Source organism: Nesoenas mayeri (genome assembly GCF_963082525.1).
Source record: "Nesoenas mayeri genome assembly, chromosome: 2".
NCBI lineage: Eukaryota > Metazoa > Chordata > Aves > Columbiformes > Columbidae > Nesoenas > Nesoenas mayeri.
The window spans coordinates 521,462-543,103 of NC_137543.1; the positions used below are offsets into that span (position 1 = coordinate 521,462).

Consider the following 21,642-nt stretch of genomic DNA (forward strand, 5'->3'; position numbering starts at 1 on the left):
CCCTGCGGAGAAAGGCTGAGACAGCTGGGGGCTCAGCCCGGGCAGGAGAAGCTCCGGGGGGACCTTAGTGCGGCCTTTTCGGACTTAAAATGGGTCAATAGGAAAGATGAGGACGGAGTTTGGAGCAGGGCCTGTTGTGACAGGACAAGGGGTGATGGTTTTAAACTCAAGGAGGGAGATTGGGCTGGATATCAGAATTGTTGCCCTGAGGGTGGTGAGAGCCTGGCCCAGGTTCCCAGAGCGGTGGTGGCTGAACCATCCCTGAGACACCCCAGGCCAGGCTGGACGGGCTCTGAGCACCCTGAGCTGTGAGATGTCCCTGGGGTTGGACCGGTGACCTTCGGAGGTCCCTCCATCCCAAACCGTCCGGCGATCCCGCGATTCCTGCGGGACCCCCCGCGCCCACCCGGCCGGCGCAGGCTCATCCGGCCGGCGATGCTGGAGCCGCGCGGGGTCGGGCACTCACTTCTCCAGGTAGATGCTGGACAGGCTGTACACCTGGCTCATCTTCTGCAGCGTCACGTCCAGCTCCGAGCGCAGCACGGGCGCCGAGCTGGCCTGCTCGGGCTGCGCCAGCACCTGCTCCGTCTTCTCGCTCACCTTGTCCAGGTTCTTCTTGATGCCCTCCAGCTCCAGGTGGGTTTGCTGCGGGGACAGGAGGGTCCCTCACTCCCATGACCCCCATGTGACACCGTGTCCCTGGCCACCCCGCCCTGGGGCTGCAGCCCACCCGTGTGGTGGACACGAGGAGAAACGGCTTTGCGTTAGGGTGACAGAGCACTGAACAGGTTCCCAGGGGGGGGGTCACGGCCCCAACCTGACAGCGCTCAAGAAGAGACTGGACACCGTCCTCAGACACACGGGGTGACCTGTGGGGTGTCCTGGGCAGGGACAGGAAACTGCTTTGTGGTCTCCTAAAAGTGCATCTTTTTGGTCCTGCTGAGATGCTCTTCCAACCACCTTTCACCAGATTTACTGGCCCGGGTACCCAGAGAGGTGGTGGATGAACCATCCTGAGACACCCCAGGCCAGGCTGGACAGGCTCTGAGCACCCTGAGCTGTGAGATGTCCCTGTCATGGTAGGGGGGCACTGGGCGGGTGGGGAGGTCACTCCAACCCAACTCTGTGATTCTGTGGTCCCTGTGGGTCCCTTCCAGCTCAGGACATCCTGTGATTCCATGAGACACCGTGGGGTCTCCTCTGGGGACACCCGAACCCGCCTGGACGTGTCCTGTGCCACCTGCTCTCCTGACCCTGCGCTAGCAGCGCTTGGACGGGGATCTCCAGAGGTCCCTTCCACCCGCACCGTCCCGCGACTGGGGGTTCCGTGACAGACCCAGCCCTGCTGGGGGCGTCAGGGTCCCCGTGTGCGGTGCCAGGGTCCCCGTCCCTGTTACAGGTGCCAGGGTCCCCGTCCCCGTGTGCAGCGACAGGGTGCCCATCCCTGTTACAGGTGCCAGGGTCCCCATCCCCGTGTGCAGTGACAGGATCCCTGTCCCTGTTACAGGTGCCAGGGTCCCCGTCCCCGTGTGCAGTGACAGGATCCCCGTCCCTGTTACAGGTGCCAGGGTCCCCGTCCCCGTGTGCAGCGACAGGGTGCCCATCCCTGTTACAGGTGCCAGGGTTCCCATCCCCGTGTGCGGTGCCAGGGTCCCCGTCCCTGTTACAGGTGCCAGGGTCCCCATTCCCATGTGCAGTGACAGGGTGCCCATCCCTGTTACAGGTGCCAGGGTCCCCATCCCCATGTGCGATGCCGGGGTCCCCGTGTGCGGTGTCAGGGTCTCTGTGTGCGGTGCCACGGTCCCCATCCCCATGTGTGGTGCGGGGTCCCCGTGTGCGGTGTCACGGTCCCCATGTGTGATGCCAGGGTCCCCATCCCCATGTGCGGTGCCGGGGTCCCCGTGTGCAGTGTCAGGGTCCCCATGTGTGGTGCTGGGGTCCCCATCCCTGTGTGTGACGCCAGGGTCCTCATCCCCATGTGCGGTGTGGGGTCCCCGTGTGCGGTGTCAGGGTCCCCATGTGTGACGCCAGGGTCCCCATCCCCATGCGCGGTGCGGGGTCCCCATCCCCTGCGGCCGCACCTGCTGCTCGGAGATGCGCTGTGCGCACTCGCGGGCCGGGTCCTTGTCCAGGGGCAGGCGGATGCGGTGGATGGTGCGGGACTCGCAGCTCTCCAGCTGCAGGCGGATGTCCTTCAGCTGCGAGATGTAGCTCTTGCACAGCGACTCGTCCTGCTCGCCTGCGGGGACGCCGGGGACGGGTCAGCGCCCCCCCGCTCCCTGCGGCCCCGGGGACGCGCGCAGCCCGGGGCGGCGGGACGGGGCGCTCACCTTTCTCCTGGCTGCGCAGCAGCAGCTCGTATTTGTGCGTGCAGGCGTTGTAGTCGCGCTCGGCCTGCAGCCGGTCGTCGGGCTGGAACGCCTGCGAGTCCTGGCTGTCGCGCAGGAACTCCTGGTAGTGGGTGTCCAGGCTGCGCAGGACCTGCCGGCACTCCTCGGCGTGCAGCGAGCGGAACTGCGCGGGAGCAGCGCGTCACCCCGCCATGCGGTCACTGATCCAGTCACAACCCGCCCCGGCACTGCCCCCTGTCCTCAGAACCTCGTGTCCGTCTGTCCAGCCCTCCAGGGCTGGTGACTCCAGCACTGCCCTGGGCAGCCTGTTCCAATGCCCCACAGCCCTTTGGGGAAGAAATTGTTCCCACATCCAAGCTCAACCTCCCCTGGCGCAACTTGAGGCCGTTTCCTCTGCTCCTGGCGCTTGTTCCTGGGGAGCAGAGCCCGACCCCCCTGGCTCCAAGCTCCTTTCAGGCAGGTCAGAGATCAGAAGGTCTCCCCTCAGCTCCTGTTCTCCAGCTGAACCCCCAGGTCCCTCAGTCTCCATCACATTGTGCTCCAGCCCCTCACCAGCTCCGTTCCCTTCTCTGCACTCGCTCCAGCACCTCCAGGGTTTCTTGGCCTGAGGGGCCCAGAGCTGCCCCCAGGGTTCGGGTTTGGCCTCCCCAGTGCCCAGCGGCTCTATCAGCCCCCCGGGACCCCCGGGACCCCGCACTGGGGCCAACTCACGGTGAGGTGCGACCAGGCCTGGATGTGCTGGATGTCGCGGCTCAGGCACTGCCAGGACAGCAGGCAGCGCATGTCCAGGTGCAGCTGGTGCCAGAGCTCCAGGAGCTGCTGGTGAGTGGCCTCCAGCCTGCGGGAGGCGCTGCGGTCAGGGGGGCGCTGGGGACCCCACGGGTGGGGGACACCACGGATGGGGCGACCACACAGACAGGGGCTGAGGAGGCACCCCAGGGATGGGGGGACCCTACAGTGCGGGGAGACCCCACACACAAGGGGGATGCTGTGGATGAGTAGGGACCCCACAGACAGGAAAGATCACACAGACAGGGGGGACCTCAAGGACATGGGTGACCCCAAGGACTGGGGGTCCCCAGGGACTGGGGGATCACACAGACAAGGGGACCCCACGGCTAAGAGAGACCTCACAGACAGCGGGCACCCCACAAACAAGGGAACCCCACAGACTGGAGCACCCCAAGGATGAGGAGGGACCCCATAGATAGGGGGCATATCATAGACACAGGCACCCCAAGGTCATAGGAGACCCCAAGGATGAGGAGGGACCCCACAGATGGGGCATATCATGGATAGGGGGACCCCACGGACAGGGGGACCCCCCAGATCCAGGCACTGCACAGACAGGGGGGACCTCATGGACAAGGGGACCCCACGGACAGCGGGGATCTCATGGTCAGAGGGGACCCACGGACAGCGGGGATTCCATGGACAGAGGGACCCCAGGGACAGGGGAGACCTCATGGACAAGGGGACCCCATGGACAGCGGGGATCTCATGGTCAGGGGTACCCCACAGACAGTAGGGATCCCATAGACAGAAGGACCCCCAGGGACAGGGGGGAACCCCACAGGTGAAGGGGACCCTATGGACAAGGGGACCCCACAGACAGCGGGGATCTCATGGTCAGGGGGGGACCCCACAGACAGCGGGGATTCCATGGACAGAGGGACCCCAGAGACAGGGGGGACCGCACAGATGAAGGGGATCCTATGGACAAGGCGACCCCATGGACAGTGGGGATCTCATGGTAAGGGGGGACCCCATGGACAGTAAGGATTCCATGGACAGAGGGACCCCAGGGACAGGGGGGACCTCATGGACAAGGGGACCCCATGGACAGCAGGGATTTCATGGTCAAGGGGGACCCCACAGACAGCAGGGATTCCATGAACATAGGGACCCCAGGGACAGGGGGGACCCCACAGATGAAGGGGACCCTATGGACAAGGTGACCCCCCAGACTGCCCGGACAGGGGTGACCTCATGGACAAGGGGATCCCATGGATAGGGGGGACCCCATGGACAGGGGACCACATGGACAGAGGGACCCCAGGGACAGGGGAAACCACACAGACAGGTCCCCGCGGGTGGGGGGTCCCCGTGGGTGGGGGTCCCCGCGCTGACCTGCGCACGGCGTCCAGCGCCTCGCTGTTGGGGGGGGGCAGCAGGAAGCAGACGGAGGGGACGATGGCCTCGCTGCCGCCGGCGCTCAGCACCTTCCAGCGGTGCGGCTGCACGTTGCTGAGCAGCGCGCACTCGTCGTTCTTGTGCACCGTGATCTGGGGGGCGCGGGGGCGTCAGACCGGGCGGGGGGCCCCGCGTGTCCCCCCCCCGGCCCTCCCGCGTCCCCGCACCTCGATCTGCTTGTAGTCGCAGACGGCCCGGATGGGGGGCCGGCCGTGCAGGGGGGCGCCCGCGCCGCGCGGCTTCAGCTGCACGATGGTCTTGGCGCGGCGCGCCAGCCCCTCGAGCTGCGCCCCGTACTCCGCCAGCTGCTCCTTCTGCTCCTGCAGCACCAACGCGGGGTCAGGGGGGCCGCTGCGCTCCCCGGGGTGTGGGGCTTGGGGGGTGCTGCAGCAAGGTTGGGGGGGGATACTGGGGGGTCACTCCTGAAGCGGGGTCTGTGTGTGGGGAAGGTGTCACTGCAGTGTAGGGGGTGTAGCGGGGGGTGCTTGGGGGGATCATCCTTGCGGGGCTGCAGGGGGATGGGGGTCACCCCGGGGGCTGCAGGGGGATGGGGGTCATCCTGGGGGCTGCAGGGGGCTCAGGGATTGGGGAGTCACCCTGGGGGCTGCAGGGGGCTCAGGGATTGGGGGATCACCCCGGGGGCTGCAGGGGGCTCAGGGTTTGGGGGTCACCCCGGGGGCTGCAGGGGGCTCAGGGATTGGGGGTCACCCTGGGGGCTGCAGGGGGCTCAGGGATTGGGGGGTCACCCCGGGGGCTGCAGGGGGCTCAGGGATTGGGGGTCACCCTGGGGGTTGCAGGGGGCTCAGGGATTGGGGGATCAACCTGGGGGCTGCAGGGGGCTCAGGGATTGGGGGGTCACCCCGGGGGCTGCAGGGGGCTCAGGGTTTGGGGGAGTCACCCCAGGGGTTGCAGGGGATACCGCATGCACACAGGGGTCACCATGGGGCTGCAGTGGATCTGGGGGTGACCCCAAGGGTTGCAGTAGGTCTGGGGGCCATCACGGGGCCACAGTGGGGGCTCACGCATTGGGGGGGTCACCCCAGGGCTGCAGTGGGGCTGGGGGGGTCATCCCTGGGGCTGCTTGGGGGCTCATGCATTGGGGGGGATCACCCTGGGGCTGCAGGGGGTCTGGGTGTGACCCCGGGGGTTGCAGTGGGTCTGGGGGTCACCCCAAGGGCTGCAGGGGGTCTGGGTGTGACCCCGGGGGTTGCAGTGGGTCTGGGGGTCACCCCAAGGGCTGCAGGGGGGCTGGGGGTGACCCCGGGGGTTGCAGTGGGTCTGGGGGTCACCCCAAGGGCTGCAGGGGGGCTGGGGGTGACCCCGGGGGTTGCAGTGGGTCTGGGGGTCACCCCAAGGGCTGCAGGGGGGGCTGGGGGTGACCCCGGGGGTTGCAGTGGGTCTGGGGGTCACCCCAAGGGCTGCAGAGGGGCTGGGGGTGACCCCGGGGGTTGCAGTGGGTCTGGAGGTCACCCCAAGGGCTGCAGGGGGGCTGGGGGTGACCCCGGGGGTTGCAGTGGGTCTGGGGGTCACCCCAAGGGCTGCAGGGGGGCTGGGGGTGACCCCGGGGGTTGCAGTGGGTCTGGGGGTCACCCCAAGGGCTGCAGGGGGGCTGGGGGTGACCCCAGGGGTTGCAGCATATTCTAGGAAGTCACCCCAGGGGCTGTAGTGCGGCTGGGGGGCCATCCCTGGGGCTGCTTGGGGAACTGGGGGTGACCCCGGGGGTTGCAGGGGGTCTGGGGTCACCCCAGGGGCTGCAGGGGGGCTCACACATTGGGGGGGTTCATCATCCTGGGGCTGCAGGGGGTCTGGGGGTCACCTTGGGGGCTGCAGGGGTCTCAGGGATTGGGGGTGGTCAGTCACCCCAGGGGTTGCAGGGGGTCTGGGGGTCACCTTGGGGGCTGCAGGGGTCTCAGGGATTGGGGGTGGTCAGTCACCCCAGGGGTTGCAGGGGGTCTGGGGGTCACCTTGGGGGCTGCAGGGGCGCTCAGGGATTGGGGGCAGTCGTGTTACCCCTGGGGTTGCAGGGGGTCAGCCCAGGGCCGCAGGGGGGTCCCACTGGGGGTTCCCACCGGGGGTCCCACGGGGGGGTCGGAGCCGGGGTCCCGGGGGCGCTCACCAGGCAGTCCTGCAGCAGGTCCTCCAGCCGCGTCACCGTGATGCTGCGGTCACACGAGTATTTCTTCCTCATGTTCTCCTGTGTCTTCCGCAGGAACTCCTCGGCCTCCCGCACGTCAGCAAAGAACTGGGGGGCCGGGGGGTCAGCTGGGTCGTCACCCGGAGGGGGTGACCCCAGGGCCCCCCACACGCCCCCCGAGCCCCCGTACCTGGAAGTAGGCGCTGTTCTCCTTCAGATGCGCCTCGATGCAGCAGCACAGCTGGAGCATCCAGCTCCACTGCGTCTGCAGCGCCGCCTGGAACGCCTGCAAGGGACACGGGACGCGGGACGCGGGTCAGGGTCACCTGCCCATGCTGCCACTGCCACCGCCATCGCCACCGCTATCACCACCACTGCCACCGCCATCGCCACCACCACCATCGGCATCACCACTGCCACCGGCACCAGCATCGCCACTGCCACTGGCACCGCCACTGCCACCACCACCACTGCTACCGGCATTGCCATTGCCATTGCCACTCTCACCACCACTGCCACCCCCGGCACCAGCATCACCACCAGCACTGCCAGCGCCACTGCCACCAGCACCACCACTGCCACCGCTACTGTCACCAGCATTGCCACCGGCACCAACCAGCCACCCAGACACCCCTGGCCCCCATCAGCCCCCCAAGAACCGCTCCAGGCCCCATGGCTCCCCCCAGCTCCCCAAGAGCCCCCAGGTCCCCTCAGCCCCCACCAGCCCCCCAGGAGAGCCTCCAGGTCCCCCAGGTCCCCTCAGCACCTCCTGACCCCTTCTCAGACCCTCAAGACCCCCCCAGCCCCCCCCAGATCCCCCCATACCAGCCCTGGCCCCCTTTGGGCCCCCCCAAGACCCCCTGTGCCCCCTCAGGGACCTCAAAGCTGCCCATGGCCCCCATGGCCCCCCAGCCCCACCTCCAGCGTGTGCTGCACCAGATGCTCAACCCACTGACAACCCCCCCTGACCCCTCAGACCCCCCCAGGCCCCCCATGGCCCCCAGGCCCCACCTCCAGTGTGTGCCGTGCTGGGTGCTCGTCCCACTGACAACCCCCCCGGGCCCCCAGACCCCCCATGGCCCCCAGGCCCCCATGGCCCCCAGACCCCCCTCAGGCCCGCCATGGCCCCCATGGCCCCCCCGGCCCCACCTCCAGTGAGTGCCGCGCCGGGTGCTCGTCCCACTGACACCCCCCCGGGCCCCCAGACTCCCATGGCCCCCAGACCCCCATGGCCCTCAGACCCCCCCCAAACCCCCCAGGCCCCCGGCCCCACCTCCAGCGTGTGCCGCGCCGAGTGCTCGTCCCACTGACACCCCCCCGGGCCCCCAGACCCCCATGGCCCTCAGACCCCCCCCCATGGCCCCCCATGGCCCCCCATGGCCCCACCTCCAGCGTGTGCCGCGCCGGGTGCTCGTCGCGCAGCAGCCGCTCGGCCGAGCTCTGCAGCTCCTTGATGCGCCGCTCCCGCAGCTCCAGCTCCCGCATCAGCGCCTGCGCGGGCACGGACAGCGCGCGTGGGCGTGTGCACGGCCACGGACATCTGTCCGGCCATGGACGTCTGTCCTGCCGTGTGTGCATGTGTTTGTGTGTGCGTGTGTCTGTGTGTGCGTGTGTCTGTGTGTGCATGCCTGTGTGTGTGTGTGTGTATGCCTGTGTGCCACATGTCTGTGTGTGTGTGTGTGTGTGTCTATGTGTGCCACGTGTGTGTGTCTCTGTGGTTGTGTCTGTGCGTGTGTGTGTGTGTGCGTGTGTGTGTGCGTGTCTCTGTGTGTGTGTGTCTGTGCGTGTGTGTGTCTGTGCGTGCATGTGTCTGTATGTGCGTGTGTCTGTGTGTGTCTGTGTCTGTGTGCGTGTCTGTGTCTGTGTGCGTGTGTGTCTATGTGCGTGTGTCTGTGTGTGTCTGTGTGCGTGTGTGTCTGTGTCTGTGTGTGTGTGTCTGTGTGCGTGTGTCTGTGTGTGTGTGCGTGTGTGTGCGTGTGTGTGCGTGTGTGTCTGTGTCTATGTGTGTGTGCGTGTCTGTGTCTATGTGTGTGTGTGCGTGTGTGTGTCTGTGTGCGTGTGTCTATGTGTGTGTGTGTGCGTGTGTCTGTGTCTGTGTGTGTGTCTGTGTCTGTGTGTGTGTCTGTGTCTGTGTGCGTGTGTCTATGTGTGTGTGTGTCTGTGTCTGTGTGTGTGTCTGTGTCTGTGTGTGTGTCTGTGTCTGTGTCTGTGTGTGTCTGTGTGCGTGTGTGTCTGTGTCTGTGTGTGTCTGTGTGTGTGTGTCTGTGTGCGTGTGTGTCTGTGTCTGTGTGCGTGTGTCTATGTGCGTGTGTGTCTGTGTGTGTGTGCGTGTGTCTATGTGCGTGTGTGTCTGTGTCTGTGTGTGTCTGTGTGCGTGTGTCTGTGTTCGTGTGTGTCTGTGTCTGTGTGTGTGTCTGTGTCTGTGTGCGTGTGTCTATGTGTGTGTGTGTCTGTGTCTGTGTGCGTGTGTCTGTGTCTGTGTGTGTGCGTGTGTGTGCGTGTGTGTGCGTGTGTGTGTGCGTGCGTGTCTGTGTGCGCGCGTCTGTGTGTGTGTGTATATGTGCCATGTGTGTGTGTGCATATGTGCCGTGTGTGTGTGTCTGTGTCTGTGTCTGTGTGTCTGTCTGTCTGTGTGTGTACCACGTGTGCGTGTTCGTGTGCCCATATGTGTGTGTCTGTGTCTGTGCGTGTCTGCCTGTCCACATGTCTGTGCACCCGTCTGTGTGTCTGTGCATCTGTCTGTGTCTGTGTGTCCAGCTGTGTCTGCGCATCCATTCCTGTCTGTGCATCTGTCTGTGTGTCTGTGTGTCCATCTGTGTCTGTGTGTCTGTTTGTGTCTGTGCATCTGTCTGTGTGTCCATCTGTGTCTGTTCATCCATTCGTGTCTGTGTATCTCTATGTGTGTATCTGCATGTACGTGTGTCCACCTGTGTGTCTGTCTGTGAGTCTGTCTGTGCATGTCTGTGCATCTGTCCATGTCTGTGCGTCCATCTGTGCACACCTGTGCACCTACGTGTCTGTGTGTCCATCCGTGTGCCTGTGTTTGCGCACATCTGTGTGTCTATGCATGTCTGCGCATCTGTCCGCACGTGGCTGTGTGTCCGTGGCCGTGTGTCCGGCCATGCATGTCGTGTGTGTCTGTCTGTCTGTGTGTCTGTGCGTGTCTGCCTGTGTGTTTGTGTGTCTGTCTGTGTGTCCATCTGTGTGCCTGTCTGCAGGTCTGTGTGTCTGTCTGTGTGTGTCCATCTGTGTCCGTGCGTCTGTTCCTGTCTGTGCATCTGTCTGTGTCTGTGCATCCATTCGTGTCTGTGTATGTCTGTGTGTCCATCTGTGTGCGCCCGTTCACGTCTGTGCATCCAGCTGTGTCTGTGTGTCCATTCGTGTCTGTGTGTGTCCATTCGTGTCTGTGTGTCCATCTGTGTCCGTGCGTCTGTTCCTGTCTGTGCATCTGTCTGTGTGTCTGTTCCTGTCTGTGCATCTGTCTGTGTGTGTCTGCATGTATGTGTGTCCGTCTGTGTGTCTGTCTGTGCACGTCTGTGCGTCCATCTGTGTATGTCTGTCTGTGCATCTGCGTGTCTGTGCGTCCATCTGTGTGTCTGTCTGTGTGTTGGTGCACATCTGTGTGTCTGTGCACCTGTCTGTGTGTCCAGCTACAGCTGTGTGTCTGGCTGTGCATGTTCTGTGTCTGTGTGTCTGTCCGTGTGCCCTTATGTGCACCCATGTCTGTGCGTCTGTCTGTGTGTCTGTGCATCTGTCTGTGTGTCTGCCTGCACATCCGTGCATCTGTCTGTGTGTCTGCTCACGTTTGTGCATCTGTACGCACACATCTGCACGTACGTGTGTCTGCCTGTGTATCTGTCTGTGCGTGTCTGTGTGTCCATCTGCGCATATCTGCCTGTGCATCTGCATGTCTGTGCATCCATCTGTCTGCCTGTGCGTCTGTCTGTGTGTTCGTGCACGTCTGTGTGTCTGTCCGTGCGTGTCTGTGTGTCCATCTGTGTGCCTGTGCATCTGTCTGTGTGTTCGTGCACGTCTGTGTGTCTGTCCGTGCGTGTCTGTGTGTCCATCTGCGCGCCCCTGTGTCTGTCTGTGTGTTCGTGCACGTCTGTGTGTCTGTCCGTGCGTGTCTGTGTGTCCATCTGTGTGCCTGTGCGTCTGTCTGTGTGTTCGTGCACGTCTGTGTGTCTGTCCGTGCGTGTCTGTGTGTCCATCTGTGTGCCTGTGCGTCTGTCTGTGTGTTCGTGCACGTCTGTGTGTCTGTCCGTGCGTGTCTGTGTGTCCATCTGTGTGCCTGTGCGTCTGTCTGTGTGTTTGTGCACGTCTGTGTGTCTGTCCGTGCGTGTCTGTGTGTCCATCTGTGTGCCCGTGTGTCTGTCTGTGTGTTCGTGCACGTCTGTCTGTCTGTCCGTGCATGTCTGTGTGTCCATCTGCGCGCCCCTGTGTCTGTCTGTGTGTTCGTGCACGTCTGTGTGTCTGTCCGTGCGTGTCTGTGTGTCCATCTGTGTGCCTGTGCGTCTGTCTGTGTGTTCGTGCACGTCTGTGTGTCTGTCCGTGCGTGTCTGTGTGTCCATCTGCGCGCCCCTGTGTCTGTCTGTGTGTTCGTGCACGTCTGTGTGTCCATCTGTGCGTGTCCGTGTGTCCATCTGCGCGCCCGTGTGTCTGTCTGTGTGTTTGTGCACGTCTGTGTGTCTGTCCGTGCGTGTCTGTGTGTCCATCTGTGTGCCTGTGCGTCTGTCTGTGTGTTCGTGCACGTCTGTGTGTCTGTCCGTGCGTGTCTGTGTGTCCATCTGTGTGCCTGTGCGTCTGTCTGTGTGTTCGTGCACGTCTGTGTGTCTGTCCGTGCGTGTCTGTGTGTCCATCTGCGCGCCCCTGTGTCTGTCTGTGTGTTCGTGCACATCTGTGTGTCTGTCCGTGCGTGTCTGTGTGTCTGTGTGTCTGTCTGTGTGTTCGTGCACGTCTGTGTGTCTGTCCGTGCGTGTCTGTGTGTCCATCTGTGTGCCTGTGCGTCTGTCTGTGTGTTCGTGCACGTCTGTGTGTCCATCTGTGTGCCTGTGCGTCTGTCTGTGTGTTCGTGCACGTCTGTGTGTCTGTCCGTGCGTGTCTGTGTGTCCATCTGCGCGCCCGTGTGTCTGTCTGTGTGTTCGTGCACGTCTGTGTGTCCATCTGTGCGTGTCCGTGTGTCCGTGTGTCTGTCTGTGTGTCCTCGGGGCTGCAGCCCCTCCTGCCCCCACCCTGAGGACCCTGTGGCTGCTGGGGACACGGGGGTCTCAGGGAGGGGACACGGGGCCTTGGGGGATCTCAGGGAGGTCTCAGGGAGGGGACACGGGGGTGTCAGGGGTCTCAGGGGGTTCTCAGGGAGGGGACACAGGGGTCTCAGGGGACAGGGAGGGGACAGGGGGGTCTCAGGGAGGGGACACGGGGGCTGGGGGGGACATGGAGGGACACAGGGGTGTCAGGGAGGGGACACGGGGGTGTCGGGGGTCTCAGGGGGTCTCAGGGTGCTCAGCCTCAGCGCACAGATGCGGCTCCGGTCAGTGACAGCGAGGGGACAAGGACTCCGGCCCGGTCAGGGAGGACGGGCAGAGCGGGTGGCACGAGGGGACAGAGCGGCTGGAGCTGCGGCACAGCGCGGGGACACGGCACGGACAGGGCCACAGCAGGGACAGCACAGCACGGGGACACGGCAGGGATAGCACAGTGCAGGGACACGGCAGGGACAGCACAGCACGGGGACACGGCAGGGATAGCACAGTGCGGGGACACGGCAGGGACAGCACAGCACGGGGACACGGCAGGGATAGCACAGTGCGGGGACACGGCAGGGACACGGCAGGGATAGCACAGTGCGGGGACACGGCAGGGACAGCACAGCGCGGGGACACGGCAGGGACACGGCAGGGATAGCACAGTGCAGGGACACGGCAGGGACACGGCAGGGATAGCACAGTGCGGGGACACGGCAGGGACAGCACAGCACGGGGACACGGCAGGGATAGCACAGTGCGGGGACACGGCAGGGACACGGCAGGGATAGCACAGTGCGGGGACACGGCAGGGACAGCACAGTGCAGGGACACGGCAGGGACACGGCAGGGACAGCACAGTGCGGGGACACGGCAGGGACAGCACAGCGCGGGGACAGTCACACACAGGGACAGGGACACGACTGTGCAGGGCCAGTGAGGGACAAGGACAGGACTGTGCAGGGACAGGGACAGGGACATGGAGGGACAGGGATGGCCAGGGAAAGTGACACAGAGGGCCAGCGAGGGACAAGGACAGGACTGTGCAGGGACAGGACCACACAGGACAACAGCACACAGGGACAGGGAGGGACAGGACTGCGCAGGGACAGGGACAGGGACACAGAGGGACAGGCACGGACAGGGACAGGACTGCGCAGGGACAGGACTGTGCAGGGACAGCACTGTGCAGGGATGGGGACAGTCACACACAGGCACAGGGACAGCACTGTGCAGGGACAGCACTGTGCAGGGATGGGGACAGTCACACACAGGGACAGGGACAGCACTGTGTAGGGACAACACTGTGCAGGGATGGGGACAGTCACACACAGGGACAGGGACAGCACTGCGCAGGGACAGCACTGTGCAGGGATGGGGACAGTGACACACAGGGACAGGACTGTGCAGGGACAGTGACACACAGGGACAGGGACAGCACTGTGCAGGGACGGGGACAGTGACACGCAGGGACAGGACTGTGCAGGGACAGTGACACACAGGGACAGGGACAGCACTGTGCAGGGACGGGGACAGTGACACGCAGGGACAGGGAGGGACAAGGACAGGACTGTGCAGGACAGGACTGTGCAGGGACAGCCATGTGCAGGGATGGAGACAGTGACACGCAAGGACAGGGATGGACAGGGATGGGACTGTGCAGGGACAGGGACAGTGACACGCAAGGACAGGGATGGACAGGGATGGGACTGTACAGGGACAGGGACAGTGACACGCAAGGACAGGGATGGACAGGGATGGGACTGTGCAGGGACAGGGACAGTGACACGCAAGGACAGGGATGGACAGGGATGGGACTGTGCAGGGACAGGGACAGTGACACGCAAGGACAGGGATGGACAGGGATGGGACTGTGCAGGGACAGGACTGTGCAGGGACAGGACCACACAGGACAACAGCACACAGGGACAGGGAGGGACAGGGACAGAACTGCGCAGGGACAGGGACAGGGACATGGAGGGACAGGGATGGACAGGGACAGTGACACGCAGGGACAGGGACGGACAGAGACAGGACTGCGCAGGGATAGGGAGGGACAGGGACGGGACTGTGTGGGGACAGGGAGGGACAAGCACAGACAGGGACAGGGACATGCAGGGACAGGGACATGCAGGGACAGGGACATGCAGGGACAGGGCCAGACCTGTGCAGGGACAGGGACAGTCACACCCAGGGACAGGGACAAACAGGGACGGACAGGGACGGACAGGGACGGACAGGGACGGAGAGGGAGGGACAGGGACAGACAGGGACGGACAGGGAGGGACGGGGAGGGACAGGGAGGGACAGGGAGGGACAGGGACGGACAGGGAGGGACAGGGAGGGACAGGGAGGGACAGGGACGGACAGGGAGGGCCGGGCCAGTGCCGCGCAGGGCGGGGGGGCCGTACGGAGTAGCTGTCCTTCTTGGCCGCCATGTTGGGGTTGCGGTCGCTCCAGTCGAACGTCACCTCCTCCTCCTCCTTCTCGTTGAGCCACATGAGCTCCTTGGTGGCGGCGCCGACGAAGCCGTGCAGGCTCTCCAGCTGCCGCAGCCGCGCCCGCGACGAGCTCTGCGGCACAGCACGGCACGGCATGGCACGGCGTGGCACGGCACGGCATGACATAGCATGGCACGGCATGGCATGGCATGGCACGGCATGGCATGGCATGGCATGGCACAGCACCGCACGGCACAGCACCGCACGGCATGGCACGGCACAGCACCGCACGGCATGGCACGGCGCGGCATGGCATGGCACAGCACCGCACGGCATGGCATGGCGCGGCACAGCATGGCGCGGGAGGGGTGCGCTGAGCCACAGCTGCACCCAAACTGCACCCCCAAACCTGCACCCACTGTGACCCCAAACTGCACCCAAACTGCACCCAGACCTGCACCCAAACCCGCACCCCCTCAAAACCTGCACCCCAAACCTGCACCCCAAACCCACACCCCCCCAAAAACCTGCACCCCAAACCTGCACCCCAAACTGCACCCCACATCTGCAACCCCAGCCCTGTGGCCCCAAACCTGCACTGCAAACCTGCACCCAAACCTGCACCCCCCCCAAAACCTGCACCCCCCAAACCTGCATATCCACCCATGTGTCCCCGTGTCCCCCCATGTCCCACACCCTGCCGTGTCCCCCACGGGTCCCCCCATGTCTCACATCCCCCCCGGGTCCCCCCATGTCCCACCCCACCCGTGTCCCCCTGTCCCCCCATGTCTCACATCCCACCCGTGTCCCCATGTCCCACACCCCCCATGTCCCCCATGTCTCACATCCCCCCACGTGTGCCTGTGTGGCCTCACGTCCCACCCCCCCATGTCCCCATGTCCCCCCATGTCTCACATCCCCCCTGGGTCCCCCCATGTCCCACCTCCCCATGTCCCCGTGTCCCCCCATGTCTCACATCCACCCCGTGTCCCCATGTCCCACCCCTCCATGTCCCCGTGTCCCCCCATGTCTCACATCCCCCCGCGTGTGCCTGTGTGCCCCCATGTCCCACTCCCCCGTGTCCCCATGTCCCCCCATGTCTCACGTTCCCCCTGGGTCCCCCCATGTCCCACATCACGCCCCATGTCCCCATGTCCCCCCATGTCCCACACCCCTCCATGTCCCACATCCCCCCCACATCCCTGTGTCCCCGTGGGTCCCCCCATGTCCCACATCCCCGTGGGTCCCCCATGTCCCACACCGCCCCACGTCCCCGCGTGTCCCCGCGCCCCGTCCGGCTCTCACCAGCAGCGCGGCGTACTGCAGGTCCAGCTTGCCCAGGCACTCGCGGTAGGCGCTGCGGGGGCCGGGGGACAGCTGCGCCTGGGGGGCGCCGTGAGACGGCGGCGCCTGCCCCCAGCACCCCCCACCCAGGGGGGACCCCAACAGCGGGGAGGGAGCGCGGGGGCGGGGCTGGGGGCACCCCTGAGGGGTTTGGGACCCCCGGGAGCAGGGTGGGGGCACAGGGCACCCTTGAGGAGTTTGGGACCCCCGGGAGCAGGGCTAGGGCATAGGGCACCCCTGAGGGGTTTGGGACCCCCGGGAGCAGGGTGGGGGCACAGGGCGGACCTGAGGGGTTTGGGGACCCCTGGGAGCGGGGCGGGGGGCACAGGGCACCCCTGAGGGGTTTGGGACCCCCGGGATTGGGGTGGGGGGCACAGGGCACCCCTGAGGGGTTTGAGACCCCCGGGAGCGGAGCTGGGGGCACAGGGCACCCCTGAGGGGTTTGGGGACCCCCGGGAGCAGGAGCAGGGGCAGCTCTAGGGGACCCCCAGGAGCAGGGGTGGGGGCAGCCCCAGGACTATTGGGGACCCCCAGGCACAGGGGCAGCCCCAGGGGTCTTTGGGGCTCCCAGGAGCAGGGGCAGCCCCAGGGGTTTCGGGGACCCCCGGGAGCACGGTGGGGGCAGCCCCAGGGGTTTCGGGGACCCCCGGGAGCGGGGCGCACGTGGCACCCCTGAGGGGTTTGGGACCCCCGGGAGCGGGGCAGGGGGCACGGGGCACACCCGTGGGGTTTGGGAGCCCTGGGCATAGGGTGGGAGGCAGGGGGCACACGCGTGGGGTCTGTGCCCACAGGGCGGGGGGCACGGGGCACGGGGCACACGCGCGGGGTTTGGGACCCCCGGGAGCGGGGCGGGGGCATGGGGCACACCCGTGGGGTTTGGAATCCCTGGGCGTGGGGCGGGGGGCACGGGGCACACGCGCGGGGTTTAGGACCCCCGGGGCGCGGGGGGTCCCGCTCACCTCGTCGGCGCGCGCGCGCGCTCGATCTTGGCGCGGAACTCCTCGACGGAGTGGTGCAGGCCGCGGTGCGCGCCCAGCTGCGCCTCCACGGTGGGCAGGTCCACGCCCCACTCGGCCGCCGCCAGGCGCCGCTGGTTCTCCTCCACCCAGCCCAGCAGGTCCTGCAGGTACCGCAGCGGCGCCTCGTCCGGCTCCGCGCGCGGCCGCTGCGCCGGCACCGCCGCCACCACCCCCGACTTGAGGCGCAGGTTGAACTCGGTGCGGATGGCCACCAGGCGCTCGTGCAGGCGGTACACCCTGCCGGAGCCGCACGTCGGCACGGGCGCCGCCACACCGCCAGGCGGGGAACCGAGGGGACGTGGGAGGGACAGGGGGACGTGGGAGGGAATAGAGGAAAGAGAGACACAGGGGACATGGGGACATTGGAGGGACATGGGGACATTAGAGGGAATAGAGGAAAGAGGGACATAAGGGACCTGGGGACACTGGAGGGAATAGAGGAAAGAGGAACACAGGGGACACAGGGACATTGGAGGGACATGGGGACATTAGAGGGAATAGAGGAAAGAGGGACATAAGGGACATGGGGACATTGGAGGGACATGGGGACATTGGAGGGACACACGAAATAGAGGGAAGAGAGGGAAAGAGGAAATAGAGTGCAAGAGGGGCATAGGGGACATGGGGGCATTGGAGGGACATGGAGACATTGGAGGGACATGGAGACATTGGAGAGAATAGAGGAAAGAGGGATATAGGGGACATGGGGACATTGGAGGGACATGGAGACACTGGAGGGAATAGAGGAAAGAGGGACATAGGGGACATGGGGACATTGGAGGGACACGCGAAATAGAGGGAATAGAGGAAAGAGGAAATAGAGTGAAAGATGGACATAGGGGACATGGGGGACACGGGGAACATTGGAGGGACAAGGAGGAAATAGATGGAATAGAAGAAAGAGGAAATAGAGGGAAAGAGAGAATAGAGGGACACGGGACATTGGAGGGACATGGGAAATAGAGCAAATAGAGGAAAGATGAAATACAGTGAAAGAGGGACGTAGGGGACATTGGAGGGACAAGGGGGAAATAGAGGGAATGGAGAAAAGAATGACATAGGGGACATGTGGGACATTGGAGGGACAAGGGGACATGGAGGTCAGGGGTGAAACAGAGGGAAGAGAGACATGGGGGGCACAGGGGACATGGATGGAAAGGGGGACACAGGGCACACAGAAAGCAAAGGGGATATGGGGAGCACAAAGGACATGGGGGGCATGGAAGACACGGGGGACACGGGGAGCACAGGGGACATGAGAGTCACGGGGGACATGGAGGACACAGAAAATGTGGGGCACGAGGGACATGGAGGCTAAGGGGGATATGGGGGGCACAGGGGGCACAGGGCACGTGGGGGACACAGGTGACATGGGGGCACAGCCAGACAAGCACCAGGGCGCCCAACGTGGGACACAGCACGTGGGACATGCCACACGGGTCCGGTGCTGCAGCCCCACGGGTCCGGCGCTGCAGCCCCTCGGGTCCGGCGCGGCGCGGCCGTACCTGCGGTACATCTGCTCCCCCTGCGGGTGCCGCCCGTCCTTGAGGGTCTGCACGTCGTTGAAGAGCAGCCGGATCATGGCGTCCGCCTTGTCCAGGTCCCGCTCCACCTCGGCCGCCTTCTGCGGCGCCTTCCCCGCGTTCAGCAGCCGCACGTCCTGGGGGGAGCCGCGGTCAGGGCCGGGGGGACGCGGGCGGGACGGCCCCCCGGCGGCGACCCCGCTCACCGACTGCAGCAGCGCGTCCGCCTGGTTGAGCTGCTCCTCGCACAGCCCCGACTCCATCTGCAGCTTGCTGACGATGCGCTGCAGCCGCTCCAGCCTGCGGGACGCGCGGGGACGGGGGACACGGGGACAGGGGGACACGGGGACAGGGTCAGCACGGGGCAGCGACCCCACCTGCCTGCGGCACGGTGTTGACCCACGGCACTGACCCCATCCGTGCACAGCACCGATCCCACCCCACGCAGCACAGACCCTGCCCATGCAAGGTGCCGATCCTGCCCATGCAAGGCACAGATCCTGTCCATGTGGCACAGACCCTGCCTATGGAAGGCACAGACCCTGCCCATGCAAGGCACTGATCCTGCCCGCGTGGCACAGACCCTGCCTATGGAAGGCACAGATCCTGCCCGTGTGGCACAGATCCTGTCCCTGCATAGCGTGGATCCCAGCCACGCACGGCACAGATCCCATCTATGTGCACACAGCACAGACTTTGTGCCAGCACAGAACAGATCCCACCGCTGCACGGCACAGATCCTGTCCATGCACAGCGTGGATCCTGCCCATGTGGTGCTGATCCCGTCCATGCACAGCATGGATCCTGCCCACGTGGTGCTGATCCTGTCCGTGCACAGCACGGATCCTGCCCATGTGGCGCTGATCCCGTCCACGCCCAGCACGGATCCTGCCCATGTGGCGCTGATCCCACCCATCCACACACAACACGGACAGTACGGATCCAGCCCTGCCTGGCACGGATCCCATCCATGCACAGCCCAGTTCCCGCCCCATCCAGCCCCGATTCAGCCCCGTGGGGCACAGATCCCATCCCTGCCCATGGGGCACAGATCCCATCTCCACCCAGATCCTGCCCATGGGCCACAGATCCCATCTCCACCCAGATCCAGCCCATGGGGCACAGATCCCATCCCTGCCCATGGGGCACAGATCCCAGCCCCGATCCCGCCCCCGCCCAGCCGGATCCGCCCCCGCACGCCCAGCAGCGACTGTGCCCGCCCAGCCCCGACCCCGCCCCTGCAGCCCCGGATCCCGGATCCCAGATCCCAGCCCCGACCAGTTCCCTGTCCCCATCCCCATCCCCATCCCATCCTGCTCCCCGTCCCCATCCCACCATCCCCATCCCATCCCGCCCCCATCCCCGTCCCACCGTCCCGTCCCGCTCCCCACCCCGTCCCCTCACCTCCACGCCGCTCCACCCCCGGGCGAGCTCCAGCCCCTCCCGCCCTGTCCCCCCCTCCCACCTGCGCTGCCGCCACCTCCCCCCGCTCCGCTGCGAGCCCCCCGGGCCGGGCCGGGCCGAGCGGAGCCGAGCGGAGCCGAGCGGAGCCCGGCAGAGCCCAGCCCAGCCCAGCCCAGCCCAGCCCAGCCCAGCCCAGCCCGGGCTGCGCTCTACCCGGCGGCCGCGCTGACGTCCCGGAGCCCGTGACTCACTCACCCGCGGCTCCACCGCCGGGGGGGCCCGGGGGGCCGGGACACCCCACCCGGCCCAGCCCAGCCCGCGGTTTGGCCGCGGGGAGCGGGAGCGGCGCCAGCGCAGCGCGGACCCCCGGACCCATGTGTCCCCATCCCAGGGACATCCCCCGGCCAGTGCCCCCCTGCCGGCTCCCCCATCCCAGTGCTCCCCAGCCGAGTCCGCATCCAGTGCCCCCCCCGTCGGGTCCTCTATCCAGTGCCCCCCCGCCGGGTCCCCCATCCAGTGCCCCCCCCGCCGGGTCCCCCATCCCAGTGCCCCCCCCGCCGGGTCCCCCATCCCAGTGCCCCCCCCGCCGGGTCCCCCATCCCTGTGCCCCCCTGCCGGGTCCCCCATCCCTGTGCCCCCCTGCCGGGCCCCCCCGCACTCGCCTCTCGAACTCGGCGCGCAGCAGCTTCTCCCGCTCCAGCACGGCCACGTGCAGTTTGCCCCATTCCTTCTCCACGTCCAGCGGGTGGTACCCGGGGGGCACCTTCAGCTGCCCCGACTGCACCGCACCCTGCGGGTGCCCCCCCACCCGTCAGAGCGCGACTGGGACCGGGGGCCAGGGCAGGACCCGGGGTGGGGGGTGAGAGCAGGACCCGGGGTGGGGGGTGAGAACAGGACCCGGGGTTGGGGACGAGGGCAGGACCCGGGGTGGGGGGCGAGGGCAGGATCCTGGAGTTGGGGGGTAAGGGCAGGACCCGGGGTGGGGACGAGGGCAGGACCCGGGGTTGGGGGACGAGGGCAGGACCCGGGGGTGGGGGGTGAGGGCAGGATCCTGGAGTTGGGGATGAGGGCAGGACCCGGGGGTGGGGGGCGAGGGCAAGATCCTGGAGTTGGGGACGAGGGCAGGACCCGGGGTTGGGGGACGAGGGCAGGACCCGGGGGTGGGGGGTGAGGGCAGGATCCTGGAGTTGGGGATGAGGGCAGGACCCGGGGGTGGGGGGCGAGGGCAGGACCCGGGGGTGGGGACGAGGGCAGGATCCTGGAGCTGGGGATGAGGGCAGGACCCGGGGGTGGGGGGCGAGGGCAAGATCCTGGAGTTGGGGACGAGGGCAGGACCCGGGGGTGGGGGGCGAGGGCAGGACCCGGGGGTGGGGACGAGGGCAGGATCCTGGAGTTGGGGATGAGGGCAGGACCCCGGGGTTGGGGATGAGGGCAGGACCCCGGGGTTGGGGACGAGGGCTGGACCCGGGGTTGGGGATGAGGGCAGGACCCCGGGGTTGGGGACGAGGGCAGGACCCGGGGTTGGGGCCACATCCCGGCTGCTCCACACCAGAGGAGCACCCAGAACCCCCAGGAGCCCTGGACCCTGAGAATTCCAGCCCCTTGAGACCCCCAGTCCCTCCCAGCATCCTGGACCCCTGAGACCTCCAGCCCCTTGGGAACCCCAGAGTCCCGGGTCCTCCAGGTCCCCCTCTGGACCCCCCACCATCTTGGGATCCCCAAAGCCCTGGGACCCCGGCCCCTCAGGATTGCAGCTCCCTGTGACCCCCAGCACCCCCAGCATCCCAGACCCTCTGGGATTCCCAGTCCCCCCCCCTGCCCTGGCACCCCGGGACCCCCAGTCTCCCCCAAGCTCCCCGGGACCCCAGACTCTTGAGACCTCCAGCACATTGGAACGCCCTCAGTCCTCCAGGACCTCCAAGCACCTGAGGACACTGGATGTCTGGGACCCCCGACCCCCGGCAAGCCCCCGGCCCCCCTGTGCGCAGGC

General features: G+C 66.2%; 1 protein-coding gene across 1 annotated transcript in view; it reads right to left on the reverse strand.

Moving 5' to 3' along the window:
* Positions 1–21,642, reverse strand: part of PLEC (plectin) — an 83,162-nt gene that overhangs the window by 14,284 nt on the left and 47,236 nt on the right. Inside the window, 16 exon segments of the mRNA XM_080338925.1 lie at positions 467–645; positions 2,082–2,239; positions 2,331–2,514; positions 3,063–3,189; positions 4,482–4,636; positions 4,712–4,864; positions 6,661–6,786; positions 6,869–6,964; positions 8,065–8,169; positions 14,333–14,494; positions 15,668–15,745; positions 16,666–16,683; positions 16,686–16,962; positions 18,231–18,385; positions 18,455–18,548; positions 20,315–20,442. Of these exon segments, the coding sequence (XP_080195051.1) occupies positions 467–645; positions 2,082–2,239; positions 2,331–2,514; positions 3,063–3,189; positions 4,482–4,636; positions 4,712–4,864; positions 6,661–6,786; positions 6,869–6,964; positions 8,065–8,169; positions 14,333–14,494; positions 15,668–15,745; positions 16,666–16,683; positions 16,686–16,962; positions 18,231–18,385; positions 18,455–18,548; positions 20,315–20,442 (2,195 nt within the window).